The sequence below is a fragment of the Pocillopora verrucosa genome, chromosome 6 (genome assembly GCF_036669915.1).
Source record: "Pocillopora verrucosa isolate sample1 chromosome 6, ASM3666991v2, whole genome shotgun sequence".
Taxonomy (NCBI): domain Eukaryota; kingdom Metazoa; phylum Cnidaria; class Anthozoa; order Scleractinia; family Pocilloporidae; genus Pocillopora; species Pocillopora verrucosa.
The window spans coordinates 15,281,860-15,298,861 of NC_089317.1; the positions used below are offsets into that span (position 1 = coordinate 15,281,860).

At 38.8% G+C, this 17,002-nt stretch overlaps 1 protein-coding gene across 4 annotated transcripts in view; it reads right to left on the reverse strand.

Annotated features, from left to right (window-relative positions):
• LOC131795804 (deleted in malignant brain tumors 1 protein-like) overlaps positions 1-16,577 on the reverse strand; it is a 50,462-nt gene extending 33,885 nt beyond the window's left edge. For all 4 annotated transcript variants that reach the window (XM_066168105.1, XM_066168104.1, XM_066168103.1 and 1 more), the window contains exons 1-7: positions 16,262-16,577; positions 14,202-14,240; positions 13,123-13,434; positions 12,159-12,470; positions 3,936-4,250; positions 2,762-3,073; positions 641-961 (exon numbers count right to left, since the gene is read on the reverse strand). In XM_066168105.1, the coding sequence (XP_066024202.1) occupies positions 641-961; positions 2,762-3,073; positions 3,936-4,250; positions 12,159-12,470; positions 13,123-13,434; positions 14,202-14,240; positions 16,262-16,295 (1,645 nt within the window). In that variant the 5' untranslated portion in view covers positions 16,296-16,577. The remainder of the gene's footprint in view (positions 1-640; positions 962-2,761; positions 3,074-3,935; positions 4,251-12,158; positions 12,471-13,122; positions 13,435-14,201; positions 14,241-16,261) is intronic.
• Between the last annotated feature and the right edge of the window lie 425 nt (positions 16,578-17,002).

Genomic DNA, 17,002 nt, shown 5'->3' on the forward strand with positions numbered 1-17,002 from the left:
ATCATGGGAGTAACCATATTAGCTAGCTCTTCAAGAGGTTTTCCATGCTATTGGTGTCATTATCACCTTCGACTTTGACTTCGATATGCTCGTTAGAGCTATTCCGAACTCTTTTAATGGCTTTTATCTTGTGTGTCGACATCAGGTTGGCCTTTGGAAATTATTTGCAAACTAAAGCCTAACAGCAATAGCGTGGCAATTTCCCGCTTGCGTGTTGATTAGGCGACTGTTCACTTTCAAAGGGGGCATACTTAGTTCGCATTGATGTAACACAATTTTACGTGACTCTTCAGTGCGGTGATGGAATACCGTTGCACTTAACTAGATATTTCTCAAGGAGTGTAAACAAAATGGCTACCACAGAATTAGATATGTCCATTAAAAAAGGTAGTAATATAAATTTTTCTGCATAGGGTTACTGCAAATGGCGTTTATACATAACATGTACGGAGCAATTTAAAAAAATGGGTGAGGAGGTAAGTGGAAGGAAGTCTGTTCAAAGACCTTCTATTTGCTCCACGTCCACACCACGAGCGTAAAAAGAACCTCAACTTGCGCGTCGCGCTTCCTCGCCTGTTTAAAAGAAATAAGACTGTGAAAGAAGTTTGATATGTGGTGTTTACCAGCATCATTCTCTTACCCGAGGGTTGGCAAACTACACCGGCGTCATCACTGCTCCGACAGTAAATGTTGTGAGCTCCCCATCCTAAGTGATTGCAGTGTGATATTAATGTCTCATTTCCCACACATTGCACGTCATCCAACCATATCTGGCCTGTTCCTTGTCCAAATGCTGCGCTACGAAATGCTACTAAAGCCCCATTGTATCCAAGCTGGTGACAAACTACATCAGCGTCATTTAAATCCCATGAGTTGTCACATATGGTTCCCCATACACCTTTGTATTGCACTTCAACCCGACCGGAATGTGACAAATTGTAGGAATTAACCAGACGGACAGCTGTTTAAGTGGAATAAGTTGGTAATCAGTCATCGTGATCCCTCAGTATTGCACAGAGCATCCTGTACTGCACTTAAAACTAAGTCACCGAGCAAATAAGCGCGCGCTCATTCCAATAACATGATATTGTAATCAATCAATGGACAAGGTAAACAGGTACGATGGTCTTTTGCTCTTGAATGAGTACGGTTACCTTTATTTTTCATTGCATCATTATGGTTTATAAATTATCCCTTGAAATTGGAGAGATAAAAAAAAATTCATCGGAGGGGAAAAAAGAGCATGCACGACGCCCGTAACTCGAGGATGCAAATTATGACCTTAAAAACAGCGACTCGAGGAACGTTTTCAGTCGATTTAATCTAAAATTGGATGATTTTTCCACAAATTATACATCAGATTGTTTAATAAGCTTTAGAAATTCTATCTAACAAGTCTCTTTCAAACATCACTTTAAAAAACCCTTTCCTTCAGTTACCGCAAAATGTACCGTGAACCGGTGAAACGACGCCCGTGATTAGTGTCATAAGTCATAAATGGGGTAAGTTTGGCCCATCATATCTCTTAAACAAGCAAGGTGACCTATCTTTTGATTTATTGCCGGTTTTAACGGTATTTTTTAGAAACAGACACTGGTAGGGAATTTTTTGATAACTTTTTTCTTTTGAGGAATCACCTTAAGAAAAATATTATATTACTCGGAGGAATCAAGTCACGTTATGAAGGAAAAGTACGAGCCTGAAAATGTTGCACTGGAGGATGTTCGTATCGTGAAAGCATTAGAATTTGTAAGCCTACGAATTACAAAGCTGTTTTATGGAAGTGAGCCACAGGGCTGCTCTCCACAATGTGCTAATGTGCCCAAACTCGCCTGAACCCTTTTTTCCGGTTGGATCAGGAATGAGCAGGGAAAGTGTAGCAGAATGGGATTACCGGCTGACAAACTCTATCGACTAGATTGTTAAGTTGTTCCTATTCGGTACGCCTCATTTGTGACCATGTCGAGACAGCTACTTGTGGAATCAACGTCTCGGACATGCGTAAGGAACACACCTCAAGAAATGCGTTCCGAGTTATTCGGTAGGTGGAATACATGTCAAGATAATGACTGAAATTTAAACCCAGAAGGGACCACCGAGTTTCATGAAGACACTCAGGGGCTAAAGGAAAGGCAAGGACCAAGCACATCGATGTGTTTTGAATGGCTGATGTCCAAATTTTGCCATGACCTGGATGGCTTTGGGTGAAGATAACACTTCAGCGCAAAAACTTTCGACCGCTTAAAAGTTTCTTCCGGTACGGTCTGTTTGCAGCTTAGAAATTCGAAACACGAAGGTGCATAAAGCTTTTGGTTGTAACATCAAGAAAGGAACGAATGAAACATGAAAATGCCGTTTTGCAGCTTTTCGAACACACAAGGAACTAAATCTTTTGTTGCTTCTTCCAGCCAGTTTAGTACTACATGGAGTAAACCTACACTCTCGAACTATCCTCTGTCGTTTTGGCATATTAATTAAACTTTTGTATGAATATGAACCACAGCCAGGAGTCAATGGGCAAAAAAAAAAAAAAAAAAAAAACTCAGCATACAAATAAAAAACATGATAAATAATGGAAACGTGCTCCCTAGTTTTCTAGGTTTATATCAATGAAATCACTCGTTCCGGTTGGGCAAAAACACGTTAAATCTCGATACTTTGACAACTTTAAAGTATTATCCATGTACAGTAGCATTTATCTCTGAGGGGACAATAGATATACAATGAATCATGATACAATGTGCTGAACTCTTCATTTTACCTGCGGTTCGGCACACCACACCAGCGTCTTCACCGTGTCCACAGTTGTGAACTCCCCATCCCCCGTGGCGACATTCTGATATTGAGGTCTCATCTCCGACACACTTAACGTCATCCAGCCATATCTGACCTTTTCCTTGTCCAAATTCTGCCCCTCTTGACGCTGCTAAAGCTCCTTCGTATCCAAGCTGACGACAAACTACATCAGCGTCATGTAAGTCCCACGAGTTGTCACAAAGGGTTCCCCATGTGCCATTGAACAACACTTCAACACGACCAGAAGACGGCCAATTGGCGGAACCCACCAAACGCACTGTTGTCGATATGAGAATACAATTGTACGTAGGCCAATCAACTGTGTTTCGACTTTTTTTTTAGGGGAAACTAGCTGCAGAGTGTTCCATGCTTGGTTGAAGGCACCAATAATTCTAGGCGTGTCTTTTTAGTTCTTATTTAACGCTTTAACCTCCGACAACTTTCTTGAGAGGAAATTAAATACGAACTGTATGGTACTTAATTTCCTCTGAAGAATACGATTTGTAGGCGTGTATGAGTAGGAATATGGGTCAACTTCCCATGGAAGATTAAACGCTTCTTGCTATGTCATAAAATCAAACATTTTCTCGAGAATCTTACTAATGAATAAGAACGAGCCTAGTGTTGCCGAACAAATGATCAATCTTTGATTACCGAAGCCAAAACAAAATATTTAGTGTAAGTTTTAAGGGAGGTGTGTAGACAAAGTAATCACGACCCCTGGTGGAAGTTGGACAATGTTGCCCAAATCAAGAAACCAGTCGCGATAGGTTACATCCAAATAATTTCTGAGTTTGAATTCACATCTTGACTAAATTCTAAATATAAAGAACTTTCTTAGCTATATAGTAGTGACTCGGTAAAAATGAATTTCGTAATCGTAATTGCATTTTTCCAGTAGCTGTTGTTACTATTACGGATTACCCTCCGAAATTCAATTCTCACACATCAGTTCGTTCAATGGAGTGTGAAAAATTGGAAAAAAAACAAAGAAAATGAGTGATTAGTGGGACTCCTCAAGGTAACTGTTGTCAACATAGGAATTGAAGCTAGTTTGTCTAGCTTCTTAGGGGTTCGTCAAGAGACCTTTTTTAATAAAGAAGATACTTAGCCAGTTAACAGTAACCTCATAAGCTTACCTGTAGGTCGACAAACTACGCCAGCATCATCATAGTGACCACAGTTGTGGACGCTCCATCCACTGTGATGACAGTCCGATATTGAAATCTCCATTCCTACACAGTTAATGTCATCCAGCCATATCGGACCATTTCCTTGTCCAAATGATGCATCACGAGGTGCTGATAAAGCTCCATCGAATCCAAGCTGGCGGCAAACTACTTCAGCGTCCCGTATGTCCCATGAGTGGTCACAAATGGTTCCCCACATACCACTGTATCGTACCTCAACACGACCAGAAGATGAGTGATTGAAAGAGTTCACCAAGCGAACTGCTGTTTAGGCGGAATGCGAACGCAAAGAGTCTTAGAATAATGCAGTAGATAAACGGAAGCGTCTAAAAAGCTTAATTAGATGGTAACCATAATTTCCCTTTTCACATAGTTCAGATAAACACAATAAACAAATTAGGAACGGCATACATCAAACCCCCATGAAAACAAAGGACTTAATTGAATGTTGACAAAAGCCACATTCAAGTGTCCCAGAGTCTAAAACTCTTACTCATATCACAAACACAAACAAAACCAGTGTTTGTTTAGTTTAAAATCGTTCGTCAGCTTTTCCGAAGTTTGAGAAAACAATGAACATAAAATAACAACCATCAACTACCATGTCATGGTGAAAAGATAGCAGTTGTATACAGTGATGGAGAGAAGCACGATACCCTGATAGACGAGGCATCATTGGGATATTATCCATTAATAGCGATGATACCGATCGCGAGAGATTCAGCTGTATTATGTTGTAAAAAACCAAGAAAGGAACTGGAGTGCGAAAGAGGTTTAGGATAAAGTAAGTAATCGAGGGATTTTTCGAATTGTTGGGAAAATGAAAAGCATTCTATGTTAAAGGCGACAATGCGAAGTCGATCTATTCAGTTTCCATGACGAAAATGTCATCTTCATAAATGAAACATATAACTTGTGTTGTCTCCGCAAATCATTGAGATATTATCTTTTATTTACATGAATAATAGTGTGCCGTCATGTAGACATTTCAGTTTATTCATTGGTAGAGAACTAGTCCATAAATCCAAAACAGTCCAAAAAGGTTAAAATTGCGGACAGAAAGTTGATTGACGAAAAAGTCCCAAACGCACAACAAAGCAAAATGGGGGACTGACGGGGGAGAAATAAACAACGTCTAAAGTTAGGGTTTAAAGGAAAAATTCTATAAATAAAATGACCTAAAAGGTACAGAAGCCTGGCCAAACTTCTGGAAGTCTTGAAATTTCAAAAGGCTATGGCGGAAATTTTTAAAAGTACGAGGCGGAGGCTCTTAACGAAGTTCTTGAGAAGTTTTACGCAACAGTTTGTCAGTAGGAGGGGAAATGTTACAAGCATGATATCCTTCGAGTAATGATACTTCCATTGAGCGATATCAAACAGAGAAAATGACATTAGCTCAAGAAGGAACAAGATGAGTTGCGTTTCCCTATGCAAACCTGTCCCAGCGAGTTCACATTCAGCTATCATATGTGCCAGATAAAGAAAACGGAAACAAAAAACTTCCAAACAAATTAAAACAATGCAGTGCAAAAGATGACGATGCTCCGCCTTTTGGCCCGGCTAAATGCCTAAGTAAGTGTAAATAAGTCTATACGTTTAGTTAGCATCAATGAGGGGTTTCACAGAGAATCCACGATATTTGCTATTTTTTAATTATAATTTTTTCTATTAATGAAACAACAACCATATTCTATTCATTGGTAATCTGGTCATCTTTGTCATCATCACCAATATCATAAACATCTTAAGTTCACCCAAGCGTCAAGCTTCATCTTCACCATGTTTACTGCCGTTCTATTAAGATTTAAATTGTTATTTCAATTGGCATTGCCATCATCGTTGTTATCATTATTGATGGCCATGATATATTTATATATTTTTTATATTTGAAAAATATGGCGACCCAATTTGCCAAACTAATTTCGTCTCCGTCTCCGTCTTCGTCTCCCCTTTCATGTCTACACACTTGTTAATTGAAGCCCAAAACATGCAAGTTTCTCATCTTCACATACATATGTTACTGATATTTTCAAACTGATTGACTGCAATTCAAATATTTCCCATGTTCTTCCAAAATGTGTGCAATTGTCATATTCGGCGTACAGTGCACAACACAACTGCAGCTTTTACACTTTATCTCCCAGGAACTGTTAATTAAGCTAATAATTGGACAAAATTTTTTTACTTACAGTCTCTTTATTTTAAGAAAGAATGGTTTTCTTTCACATTTACATGCTAGGTTTGATACTTATTTGTGCGTAACCGTCAGAGAGTGCGAAACAAAGATTTCTGAGTTTTTCAAAGTCATGAAAACAACAGGTTATGGGCTCAAAAGAATTTTGTCCGGTATGGTGGAGGTGTGTCTTAGGTGCACAACATCCGGTGGTTGTTTCTATTAGGATCTTCGATTAAAGAAGAGTAAATTTGTGATGTGAAATGTCGATAAAACACGGAGAAGTGGTCGATCGAAAAACTTAACGGGAGTAATTGGAACACTTACAAATTTCGAATAAAAAACATTTTATCATGGCCAAACTACTCTGGAGCTTTGTAGATGGTTCTGAGGTTCTTGCAATTGATGACTGGCCAGCGGCAGCGAAATTTTTTCCTGTCAACGTTATAGAAAGCGTTCTCGATAATTGTGTTGGCGATTGATGGTGCTCTGCCTCATTTGTGCCTCTTATCCGAAGAATCCAAACAAGCGTGAGATGGGCCGAGAAAAAACTTTTTTACGAGGTACTCTTGCCAATAATCTGTTCTTGAAAAAGCTTCATTTTCGTTATCAGATGAATGAAGGGATATCGGCCGAACAACATTTAAAGCATATGAAAGATATGTGCCTTTGTCTAAAGAAATGTGCGGGAAGTTTGTCAAGAAGTTTCGCTACCCTGTTTTCGGCAACGAAGCTAGGAAGGACGCCGTTAGTCTTTATGATGTTAAGAAAGCACTCATACACGAGGAAGTGAAGCATGTGGAGCTACTCGGTTAGTTAATGAAGCAGGGTAAGCATTGACTGAGCCCTTAGGAGAGATAGATCACGGAATCGGCCAACGTGCTTCAGACGTACGGATGTGGGTTATGTTTGCCGTAGTTAACCTACACAGGAGTGCCGATGGGAAAATTCTGACATCGAAGATGGAAGAACTATCGCTAATGCTCACCTCGAACAACAACAGTGCTGCTAAACTCGACGTCTTAATTCTCACTGAGACGTTCGGATCAAGTAAAATTCCAGACAGCTATTACATGATACCCGGCTACACATTACACAGAAAAGATCGAATCGGGAAGAAAGGTGGCGGCATATTTGCGTATGTAAATGAGAAAGTTATGGCTTTACGTCGAAGAGATTTGGAACTGGATGATCTTGAAACTCTCTGGCTTCAAATTTGTCCTCATAAATCAAAGAGACCGATTTTGATATCTGGTGTTTACCGTCCACCTTCAGCCAACAAAGATTATAATGAGAGCTTGGGTAAAAATATTGAAAATGCCCATCTCCAAAACAATGAATTGATTATTCTGGGAGACTTTAATTTGGATTATATTGATTTCAACTGTTATTCAAAACATTGTCTCGCAAAGGCACTGAACAGTCTTGGACTAACGCAGATGGTAAATGGGGTAACAAGACCTGCCTCTGATGCGTGCTTAGACCATATTTATTCTAGTCATCCTGCTAGAATTAGAGAAGTATCCATAGGTAAATCTGGACTTTCCGATCACCTTCCGGTCACCATCTTGAGGTGCTACAAAACCATGGATGCACAACGTAAACAACATTCCAAAATCAAATACAGAAATATCGACAAAATCAACAAAGAGTGCTTTCTGCGAGACCTAAGAGAAGCCCCTTGGGATATCTCCTTTGTTTTTCGAGATGCCGATGACATTGTTGAATCTTGGTACAAAATCTTTAATGACATTCTTGATAATCACGCACCTTTAAAGTCCAAGAGTGTGAAGAAAATCAATCAGCCAAAATGGTTCACTAATGATCTATACAACGAAATAAATAAACGCGATAATCTTCTAAAGAGGGCCAGGAGAACACAAAATAAGCAAGATTGGTCTGCTTTTAAACTGGTTAAAAACAAAGTGACGAGGAAACTAAGAAATGCGAAGGAACAGTACTTTAAAACTCAGTTCAGTAAAAATCAAAAATGTCCAAAGAAACTTTGGTCTTTAATTAAAGACCTATCTAAAGATACAAAGAATAACGACGACTCCGTCCCTATTGCTGACGAAAACAACAACTTGATAAAGGATGACCATTCAATCGCTGAACGCTTTAACCGCTTCTTCGTTGATGTATATAAACGTCTCATAAAGTCGACACCTGTACTTCATTATGATGCTCTTCCTGGTCCACCAGACAAATCTAACAGTCAAATTGAAAATCTTATTCCGCAAATAACTCCTAGTGAGGTTAACGATTATCTTCTAAGTATACCTACACACAAAGCCACGGGAATCGATGGGCTTGGTGCCAGAGTTCTAAGGATTGCAGCTCCTGAAATATCATGCTCCATAGCTAAAATTATAAATCACTGTATTGAAACTTGTACATTTCCCTCACAATGGAAAATAGCAAAGGTTAAACCTCTTTTCAAGAATCAAGGAAACAAGCAAGATATTCAAAACTATCGTCCTATTAGCATTTTACCTATTCTTTCTAAAGTCTTTGAAAGACACATCTTCAATGCTGTGAACACCTACTTAACAGAAAATTCACTTTTATACCGCTTCCAATCAGGGTTCCGTAAAAACCACTCCACGGATACTGCTTTGTTGTTTCTTCTGGACCAAGTCCTTCTTGACCTTGATAAGAACAACGTCAGCGGCTTAGTTTTTGTGGACTATAGCAAGGCATTCGACTTGATCAATCATGACATTCTCCTGGTAAAGTTAAGATCATATAGATTTCCAGATAATGTTGTAAAGCTATTGCAGAGCTATCTACTCAATCGCAAACAGTGTGTTACTGTAAATAACTCGACTTCGTCACAACTTACGCTAACCAATGGAGTTCCTCAAGGTAGCATATTAGGACCTCTACTGTTTTTAATTTTCGTCAATGATCTTCCCGAAGCTGTTGGATCGGACTCAACTATTCATGCTTACGCGGATGACACCACATTTAAAGCCAGCGCTAATATCGATAATGCACCTTTGGAATTGGAACGACGTCTTCAAGAATACATGGATAAATTAAGTAAATGGTCTAGCGAAAATGGGATGGTCCTAAACGCCGTTAAAACCAATGCATTACTTATCACCGGAAAGAGGCTACATTCATCATTAGCGGATGGCAATCACCTGTCAATAACCCTTGATGGGGCCGAAATAGAACAAGTAACTTCTTATAAATTGCTTGGTGTAACACTCGATCAAGATCTTACATTTAGCGACCAAATTTCTAGTCTAAAGGCCAAGCTTTCTCAGCGTATTGGTTTATTGAAGAAGATAAAGAGATACCTTCCAATAAAAGAAAGACTCTTATACTATAACGCCTTGATTAAACCCGTCCTTATGTATGGGAGCATGGTTTGGAATATCTGCGACGCTAAAGAACTCCACTGTCTCCTAAGGTTACAGAAAAGGGCTGCCCGAGTAATTCTTGGAGTTGACTCTTATTCTAGAAGTGTTATAAACTTTAGTAAACTAGGCTGGTTGCCTTTTTTTGATGAAATCAAACTAAATAAGTGTACAATGATTTTTAAGAGCCTTAAAGGCGATGTTCCGATTTACATCAGAGACTTGCTCAAGACGAACAGTTCTGTACACAATAGGTCTACTAGACATGGCAATTTAAATTTAGTGTGTCCCAAATACCTAAGAAATAACGATGGTGGCAAGGCATTCAGTGTTGACGCAGTTAAGTTATGGAACAGCCTTCCCCATAATATCAAAAATAAGCCTAGTATAAAACTATTCAAAACAGCTGTGAAAAAGTATTTTATAAGCTCATATAGAAACCTGGACAACTTTGAAACAATATTAAGCAATAGCACATTATCTAATTTTAATTTTTTATAAATTAATTTTATCTTCCTGAATATTTTTAATATATCCTGCTATTTCTATCATAGAATTTTGTAATTATTTGTATATTTATCTATTTATTAGTATTATTTTGTAATGCTGTATAATCTAGTTAGAGGGCCACAGGTTTGTCAGCTTTTCAGCTGTTACGTGTCCCCCTCTATAAATAAAGTCCTTATTATTATTATTATTATAATATGTTTATTTTAAAGCATTAATGGCGTCCGCTTGGAACGTGAAATGTGCGAATGTAGAGTGTTGTACATTTCTGATTTACTCGGAGGAATCAAGTCACATTATGAAGGAAAAGTACGTGCCTGAAAATGTTGCACTGGGAGATGTTTATGTTGTGAAAGTATTAGGATCTGTAAGCTTACGAATCACAAAGCTGTTTTACGGAAGTGAGCTAAAAGAGCTGCTCTCCGCAATGTGCTAATGTGCCCAAACTCACTTGCACCCTTAAATTCGTGCAGTAGATAAAAAGCAGGTAAAAAGGTAACCATTATGGTTTACCGTTAAAAAAACCAAGGAAGGAACTTAGTCTAGAGTGCAAAAGAAGTTTAAGATAAACACGAGACCCAATCAAGGGATTCTTCCAATTGTTGGGAAAGTGGGTTCGGCTCTAAACAACGGCTATGGCGAAAGTATCTAAAAGTACGAACCGGAGGCCCTTAACAAAGTTCTTGAGGAGCTTTACGCAATAGTTTGTCAGTAGGAGAGGATATATTACGAGCATGACATCTTTCGTGTAATGTTACCCCCATTGAGCGATACCAAACAGAGTAAAAGCACAACGCTCAACTATTCGTGACAGAGAGTTTTAAAGCATAAGCAAGTTCTAAACAACTTTTCCAACTACAAGGCAAAGGGAAAATGCCGAACAAGGGAAGAAGTCTGTCGACCGAGGAAAATGAGCTGGGTGAAAAAAAAAGCGGGAAAAGTTGACAGGAACACCATACTAAGACTTTTCATTTGCACTCGATGAAAAAACATGTAATAAGTCGAGTTTACAGAGAACCTGACAAAAACATAAAAACTTGAAGGCTTTCTACGCAAATTACTTGCAACTGGAGGTGAAGAAAGCCCCTTATAACCTTCAAAAAGTTTCTAAAGCATAGTCCTCCCAGAATGCGTAAAACCGGTCCACTTTATCTGTCTTGTGGGTCAAATCCATCCTTGATGAGGATGAAGAAATTCAACGACGCGATGACAAAAATGTTGCACTGGAAGATGGTTGTGTCGTGAAAGCATTAAGATCTGGAAGCCTAAGAATCAGTATGTACGTGCTAAACACACTTGTACCCTGTTTTCTTTATAAGCTAAAGCTGTCAGGCCATTAAATAAAGGAAACAGCTTCACTGTGGTTGATAGTAGCATCAGAAGCTCCATCGATCAATATTTTCAACATCTTCTCACCGCGCCCTCGATGTGGAAAAAACTTCAACCAAACACCTTTTGTATTTCAGATGCCAAGTTTTACATTTGGCCAAAATGGTCAGCTCAGTGTTTTATGAATGTAAACCACTTCCACCATTGTTAAGTCAATTTCAACAATGCAAACTCAGCAGCTCCTAGAAAAGCTTCAATTTTTGAAACTACCAGGTTACCGATTTCGTCTCGACCAGAATCTACCAGAAATATTGAAAATTTGAGTTCTTAAAATAAAAAGGTTATTCAATCTTCATTTCTCTTTGAATTCCAGAAAATGGAAACGCTCTCGAATAATGTAAGCTTCCTGGACCTGACCTCTGTCGATTAAGAAGATATTTTTGATCTATAAGCAAATGTTGGCGAGTCAATAAAAGTTGTCATTTTTCAACCAATTACGTAAATGTTGGCGGAACCAGTGAGCCATGACATGACGGGGATAAACACGGCCAAAGACGAAAACAGATTCAATCTTTTGCATATACATTATTTACATACAAGTAAGTATATGACCAATCTCTTGCAATTCGACATAAATTAACACAAGAAGAATTTTGAAAGAGAACAGATTGCATCCGCTTCTCTTGCTCGCGCAGTTTAGTCAGCCTTTGGAAAATTTCTCTTGGTAATTTGTTCCAAATTTCAATCGAATTCATGTGATTGTCTATGAGAACGAATCATAACAAAATGTGTACGTACCTGCAGGTCGGCACACCACACCAGCGTCATCATTATGTCCACAGTTGTGAACTCCCCATCCTGAGTGATTGCACTGCGCTATTAGTGTCTCATTTCCTTTACATTTAACATCATCCAGCCATATCTGACCAGTGCCTTGTCCAAATGCTGCTTCACCGGGTGCTGATAAAGCTCCTTCGTATCGAAGCTGCCGACAAACTACTTCAGCGTCCTGTAAGTCCCATGAATCGTCACAGATGGTTCCCCATGTACCATTATACAGCACTTCAACACGACCAGAGGATGGCGACATACTAGGGCTTACCAAACGAACTGTTATGGGAGGATACAAGTTAGCTTAAATTTGCGACAAAACTTGCCGACGCATTAAATGCACGTATCCACCATCAGTTAGTGTTAAGAAATGATATGTCCTACCGACAACTACCGACAACTCGCTACTTAACCCCTTAAAGTCCGTTTGGTGGCGCACACTCTCAGAAAAAAAAATGTGGAAAATTGTTCAGGGAGAGAGAAAAGGAGATTTGGGGTCAGAGTTAGGGTATGAGGAGAAAAAAGGAGTATGATATACGAGAAGATTAAGATGTTGTCAGCTATTTTAGCAAATTTTACTAATACATTGTAATAATTGATCGAAAGACCTCCGTTTTAAGAAGTTAATCCGTTCATATAGAACTACACTGTATAAAAGTAGACTTATGATGTTCTCACCAAAATAAAAAAGAACCCATGGTGATAACTTTCAGAGACTAGTAATAATTGTTCTTAACTACGTCTGACTTACGGAACTTAAGCGGCATTGGATCTGGAGACTTGAAAAAGCGTGCCCAGCAAGATTAGCCTGGTACAAGAGGCATAAATTTTTTCTCACGGAAGGAGATATTCAAAACTGAGAGATAGCAATGATATTTTCCTAGTTCGACTAGTATTGTTACGTTACCTTGTACGTGCATCGTAGCTTTACCTTTAGATTGGCACACTACTCCAGCGTCTTCACTATGCTCACAGTTGTGGACGCCCCATCCTCCGTGATGACAGTCCGATATCGAAATCTCCTTTCCAACACATTGAACGTCATCCAGCCATATCTGACCAGTTCCTTGTCCAAATGGTGCAGTATGGGGTGCTGATAAAGCTCCATCGTATCCGAGCTGTCGACAAACTACTTCAGCATCTTGCGTGTCCCAGAGGTCGTCACAAATGGTTCCCCATGTACCATTGTAAAGCACTTCAACACGACCCAAAGATGGCGAATAGTTGGGATTCACTAAACGAACTGTTGGTGGTTAAAATTTAAATACACTTCAGCAACCCAAAAATTATATGCCGCCAATTTCTTTTTTTGTTAATAGAAAGTTGAAAGCTACACATGAAACGAGTGAGGGGAACATATCAATTTTTTTTTCTTTTGGAGATATTCGAAAACAAAAACAAAACAAAACAAAAAAACCAAGCATCATAGTCGACGAAAGCGGTATCGCTCGCACCACTCAGATTACACAGGTTATTATTCTTGCACAAGTCAGATTCGTTTGGAAACGCTGCTCACACCAGTCAAATTACACCAGTAGAGTTTATTTCCCAAACTGCGGCATAGTGGCATTTCCAACAAGTACGATAGAATTGATGCCTACATTCGAAGGTAACCTTTTTTGTTGTGTAAAAAATAAAAAAAACAATTTCTTTGTCTAAATTTACCTAGAAAATATACTCTAGCCAACGGTGAAGTCGAGCTTGGTGCAGGCTTAATCCAGCAACGGGTTCAAATAAACCATTGGACAGATTTCCCATGATTTCCTCGGCTCTGCATGTAAAGCCCTTGATACTACGGCAAAGCTGAAAACTTAGTTTACTCGAACAGACTAATAACACTCAACTATCAACAACTCTTAACCTACGCTGAGGTATTCGAAATGTCAGTCCCTAGTACCCACAGAACTTCTTAGTGCTTCTCACGCCCGGACGATCAGATAAAAAAAAGTGTACTTATCATTTGAGCGAATCATCGTGATAATGCAGGAGTTGATGCGCTTTGACACTAACCTGTAACACTTGCTGCTTTCGAGAGAAGCATCAAAATACCTGAAATTAAAACCATGAAAATATTTTTTTGGACTGTTTTTTGAAAGCCCTGTCATGCCCTTAAATACTCAAAATTACAAGCCGGTAATCATTAACGTTCCTTCCCTAGAACCTTCTCTGTGTCAGGAGCACTTAAGGCTGATTGGGTGGTCATATTTGTCCATAAAAATCGGTTTTTCAGTTTTTTCTTGAATGTTAAAGCATTTTTGTAAGATGAGTTTTTTTGCTTTAGTAATCGTAAGTTGTTTCATTTTTTTTCTTAAGGGACCACTTCTAATCATAATTAGTTCCTGTTATGAGACTTTTAAAATATTAAGTACACACTCGTTGGCTGAGCTTAAGTTCCTTTGGATGAGAGTATGTAGGCAGGTTTGTACTGTGTTTTTTTAGGCAAGCCATCAATCTTCTCAAGTTAAGGTGAGATAATGTAGATACGGATGAAGTCCTACATTGCTTAGAATTGCCATACTTAGGCTGCACAACAGAACTGATTTTAGTCAAACGCAGGTAAGCGCGAGGTGAGCGCAAAGTGCCTCTGTTTGCCTTGAAAAACGCCGCAAAAGTCACCCTGTTCTGCAGGCTATGGCACACTGTATCTCATGTAATAGACTGGACTGGGCTGGACTGTATCGGTAGACCTGTCACGAACTTATAAAAAATAGACACAAGAAACTTTTTGTCTGTATTCAAACTGTCCACTCGTAGCCGAAGAATGAATACAATACTTTTAACAGAGGCAGGAGCATAAGCAAGAACATTAACATAGTTATAGGTTTTTTAAGGAGCATTCTTAACGTTGTTGAAGAAGGGAAACTGTGCCCTTCTCAAAGTGTGAAAAGGGCATGTAAATGTACACGCTCCAAGTGTGACGCCTTGTGAGACGGGAGACAAACAATAAAAAAATATCGACAACAAAACAAGGGAAAGAATCGTAGTTTTGACAATAGGATAAAGGGAAAGGAATATGGTTTTCACTTGATTGACTGTCCACTCTGACAAGTAACTGACATAGGACGATTGAAATTAAATGAAAATTCTTAAAAGCGACCTTAGTGCTCCAGGAATGCACATAAATACGGATAGATGGGTTCTTATTGTCTTCGTTTTACTTACTCGCGTTTTACCAATTCGCGCTCTAGTCATCAGCGTTTTACCATTCCTTGTTTTATTAATCCAGATGAGTCTAGCACAGTCCAGCATGTGATATAAAGTCGCCTTTTTGATACACTTCTCAAACTCGTTTATTATTTATGAGGTTATCAGCTAATGATGGGAAAGTATTTCGTCACATGCATGAATTTGAATACTCGATAAAAACGCACATCCAGATCACTAGCGGCTTTTTTTTTGCGTTTTAGAAGTGTCTTTGGAAAAAAAATTATATAATTCACTCTTCAACTTGAAATTTCTTAGGGGTATAATCGATTCAGCTCTTCATCTGGTGTGGAACCCACCAGTTTATAAACTGCACGACTCTCATTTCCTCATCTTCCACGGTTGCAAACAAACTTTTTGTTGAAATGAATATCTACTCGTATAACTGAAATTGAAACTGTGGTGCTGCGTCGGTGGAAGAGTGTAACAGGGTAATTAAGTGTAAGGGTAATTATGTTATCAACTGAGTTGATAACATAAATTGGCCACCCTAAAGAGTTTTTAAAAGCTGACGTTTCGAGCGTTAGCCCTTCGTCAGAGCGATAGCGATTTCAGTGAACCTTGAATGAAACGCAAAAGCATTCACATGGGAAAATTCAATGCGGCGCAATTTTCAACAATCAGTGCGTCTAAGCCACGGTCTCTATCATTATCAATCTAAAAGATGAGCCTTTCCTTCAGATGAGTTTGAACATGGGCTAGATTGAAACTAAGACAGTTTGATTTTTCGCTCTTGTTTTTCACTGCGTGATAACAGAGTCAGGCTTTGTCCTCATTAATTATCACGCGATAGAGGTTTCAAGCCACAAACTAATTTGTCCTAAATGCATTTAAAAAATGAACTCATCGTAATAAAAATTGCTTACTTCCAAGAAGAAACATAAACACTCCAAGCTTCATTGCAAGTACTTCAAAGATCCTGACGAGTAATCAATTTCACATTCCACAATAGCTCCACAATACCACAGACTTCTTTAGCCCTGAAGCGCACAACGATAATGTTGTTTTCAATCATTCACGTATGAAATTAAAAGCAGTAGATTTCAGAAGGAAATGTTTCGTTTGATAAACACAAGTGTGAGAATTGTATAAGAATTGTCTTGTGTTTGCTTGTTCCAAAGCCAAGCTAGTATCCCATTCGCTATTCATTAGCTTATTTTACAGTTGGACGTAATAAGTTTGGGTTTGTTTTGTAAGTAACGTCAGTATTATGTTGATGTTTGTTTTGTATGCATTGCAAATTAAAAGCTATTGAAAAAAAAAATATGCAAATCAATTTGTTAGTTGTAGACATTCACAAAGGTGAGCTTGGTAGATCACTAAGTTACTCTCCTTTACAGCATTCGTCGTATTTTCGAACAAAACGCACATTCGACTCTTCAGACGACGACGACGAACAGGGTCAATCCTCAGCGGCTTGAACACAAGTAAAATTCTCAGACGGAACACCCTGAGGTATTGACAGGCATGTCGCAATAGAGAAATCTTTGAGAGATCTATACATGGTATCCTTTACCTGATTGGTTAGATGAGATCGTGCCGTTTGTTCACCTCCTTTAAGACTGAACGTGGCAAACAGAATGGCCGATGCCGATACCGGGCATCCC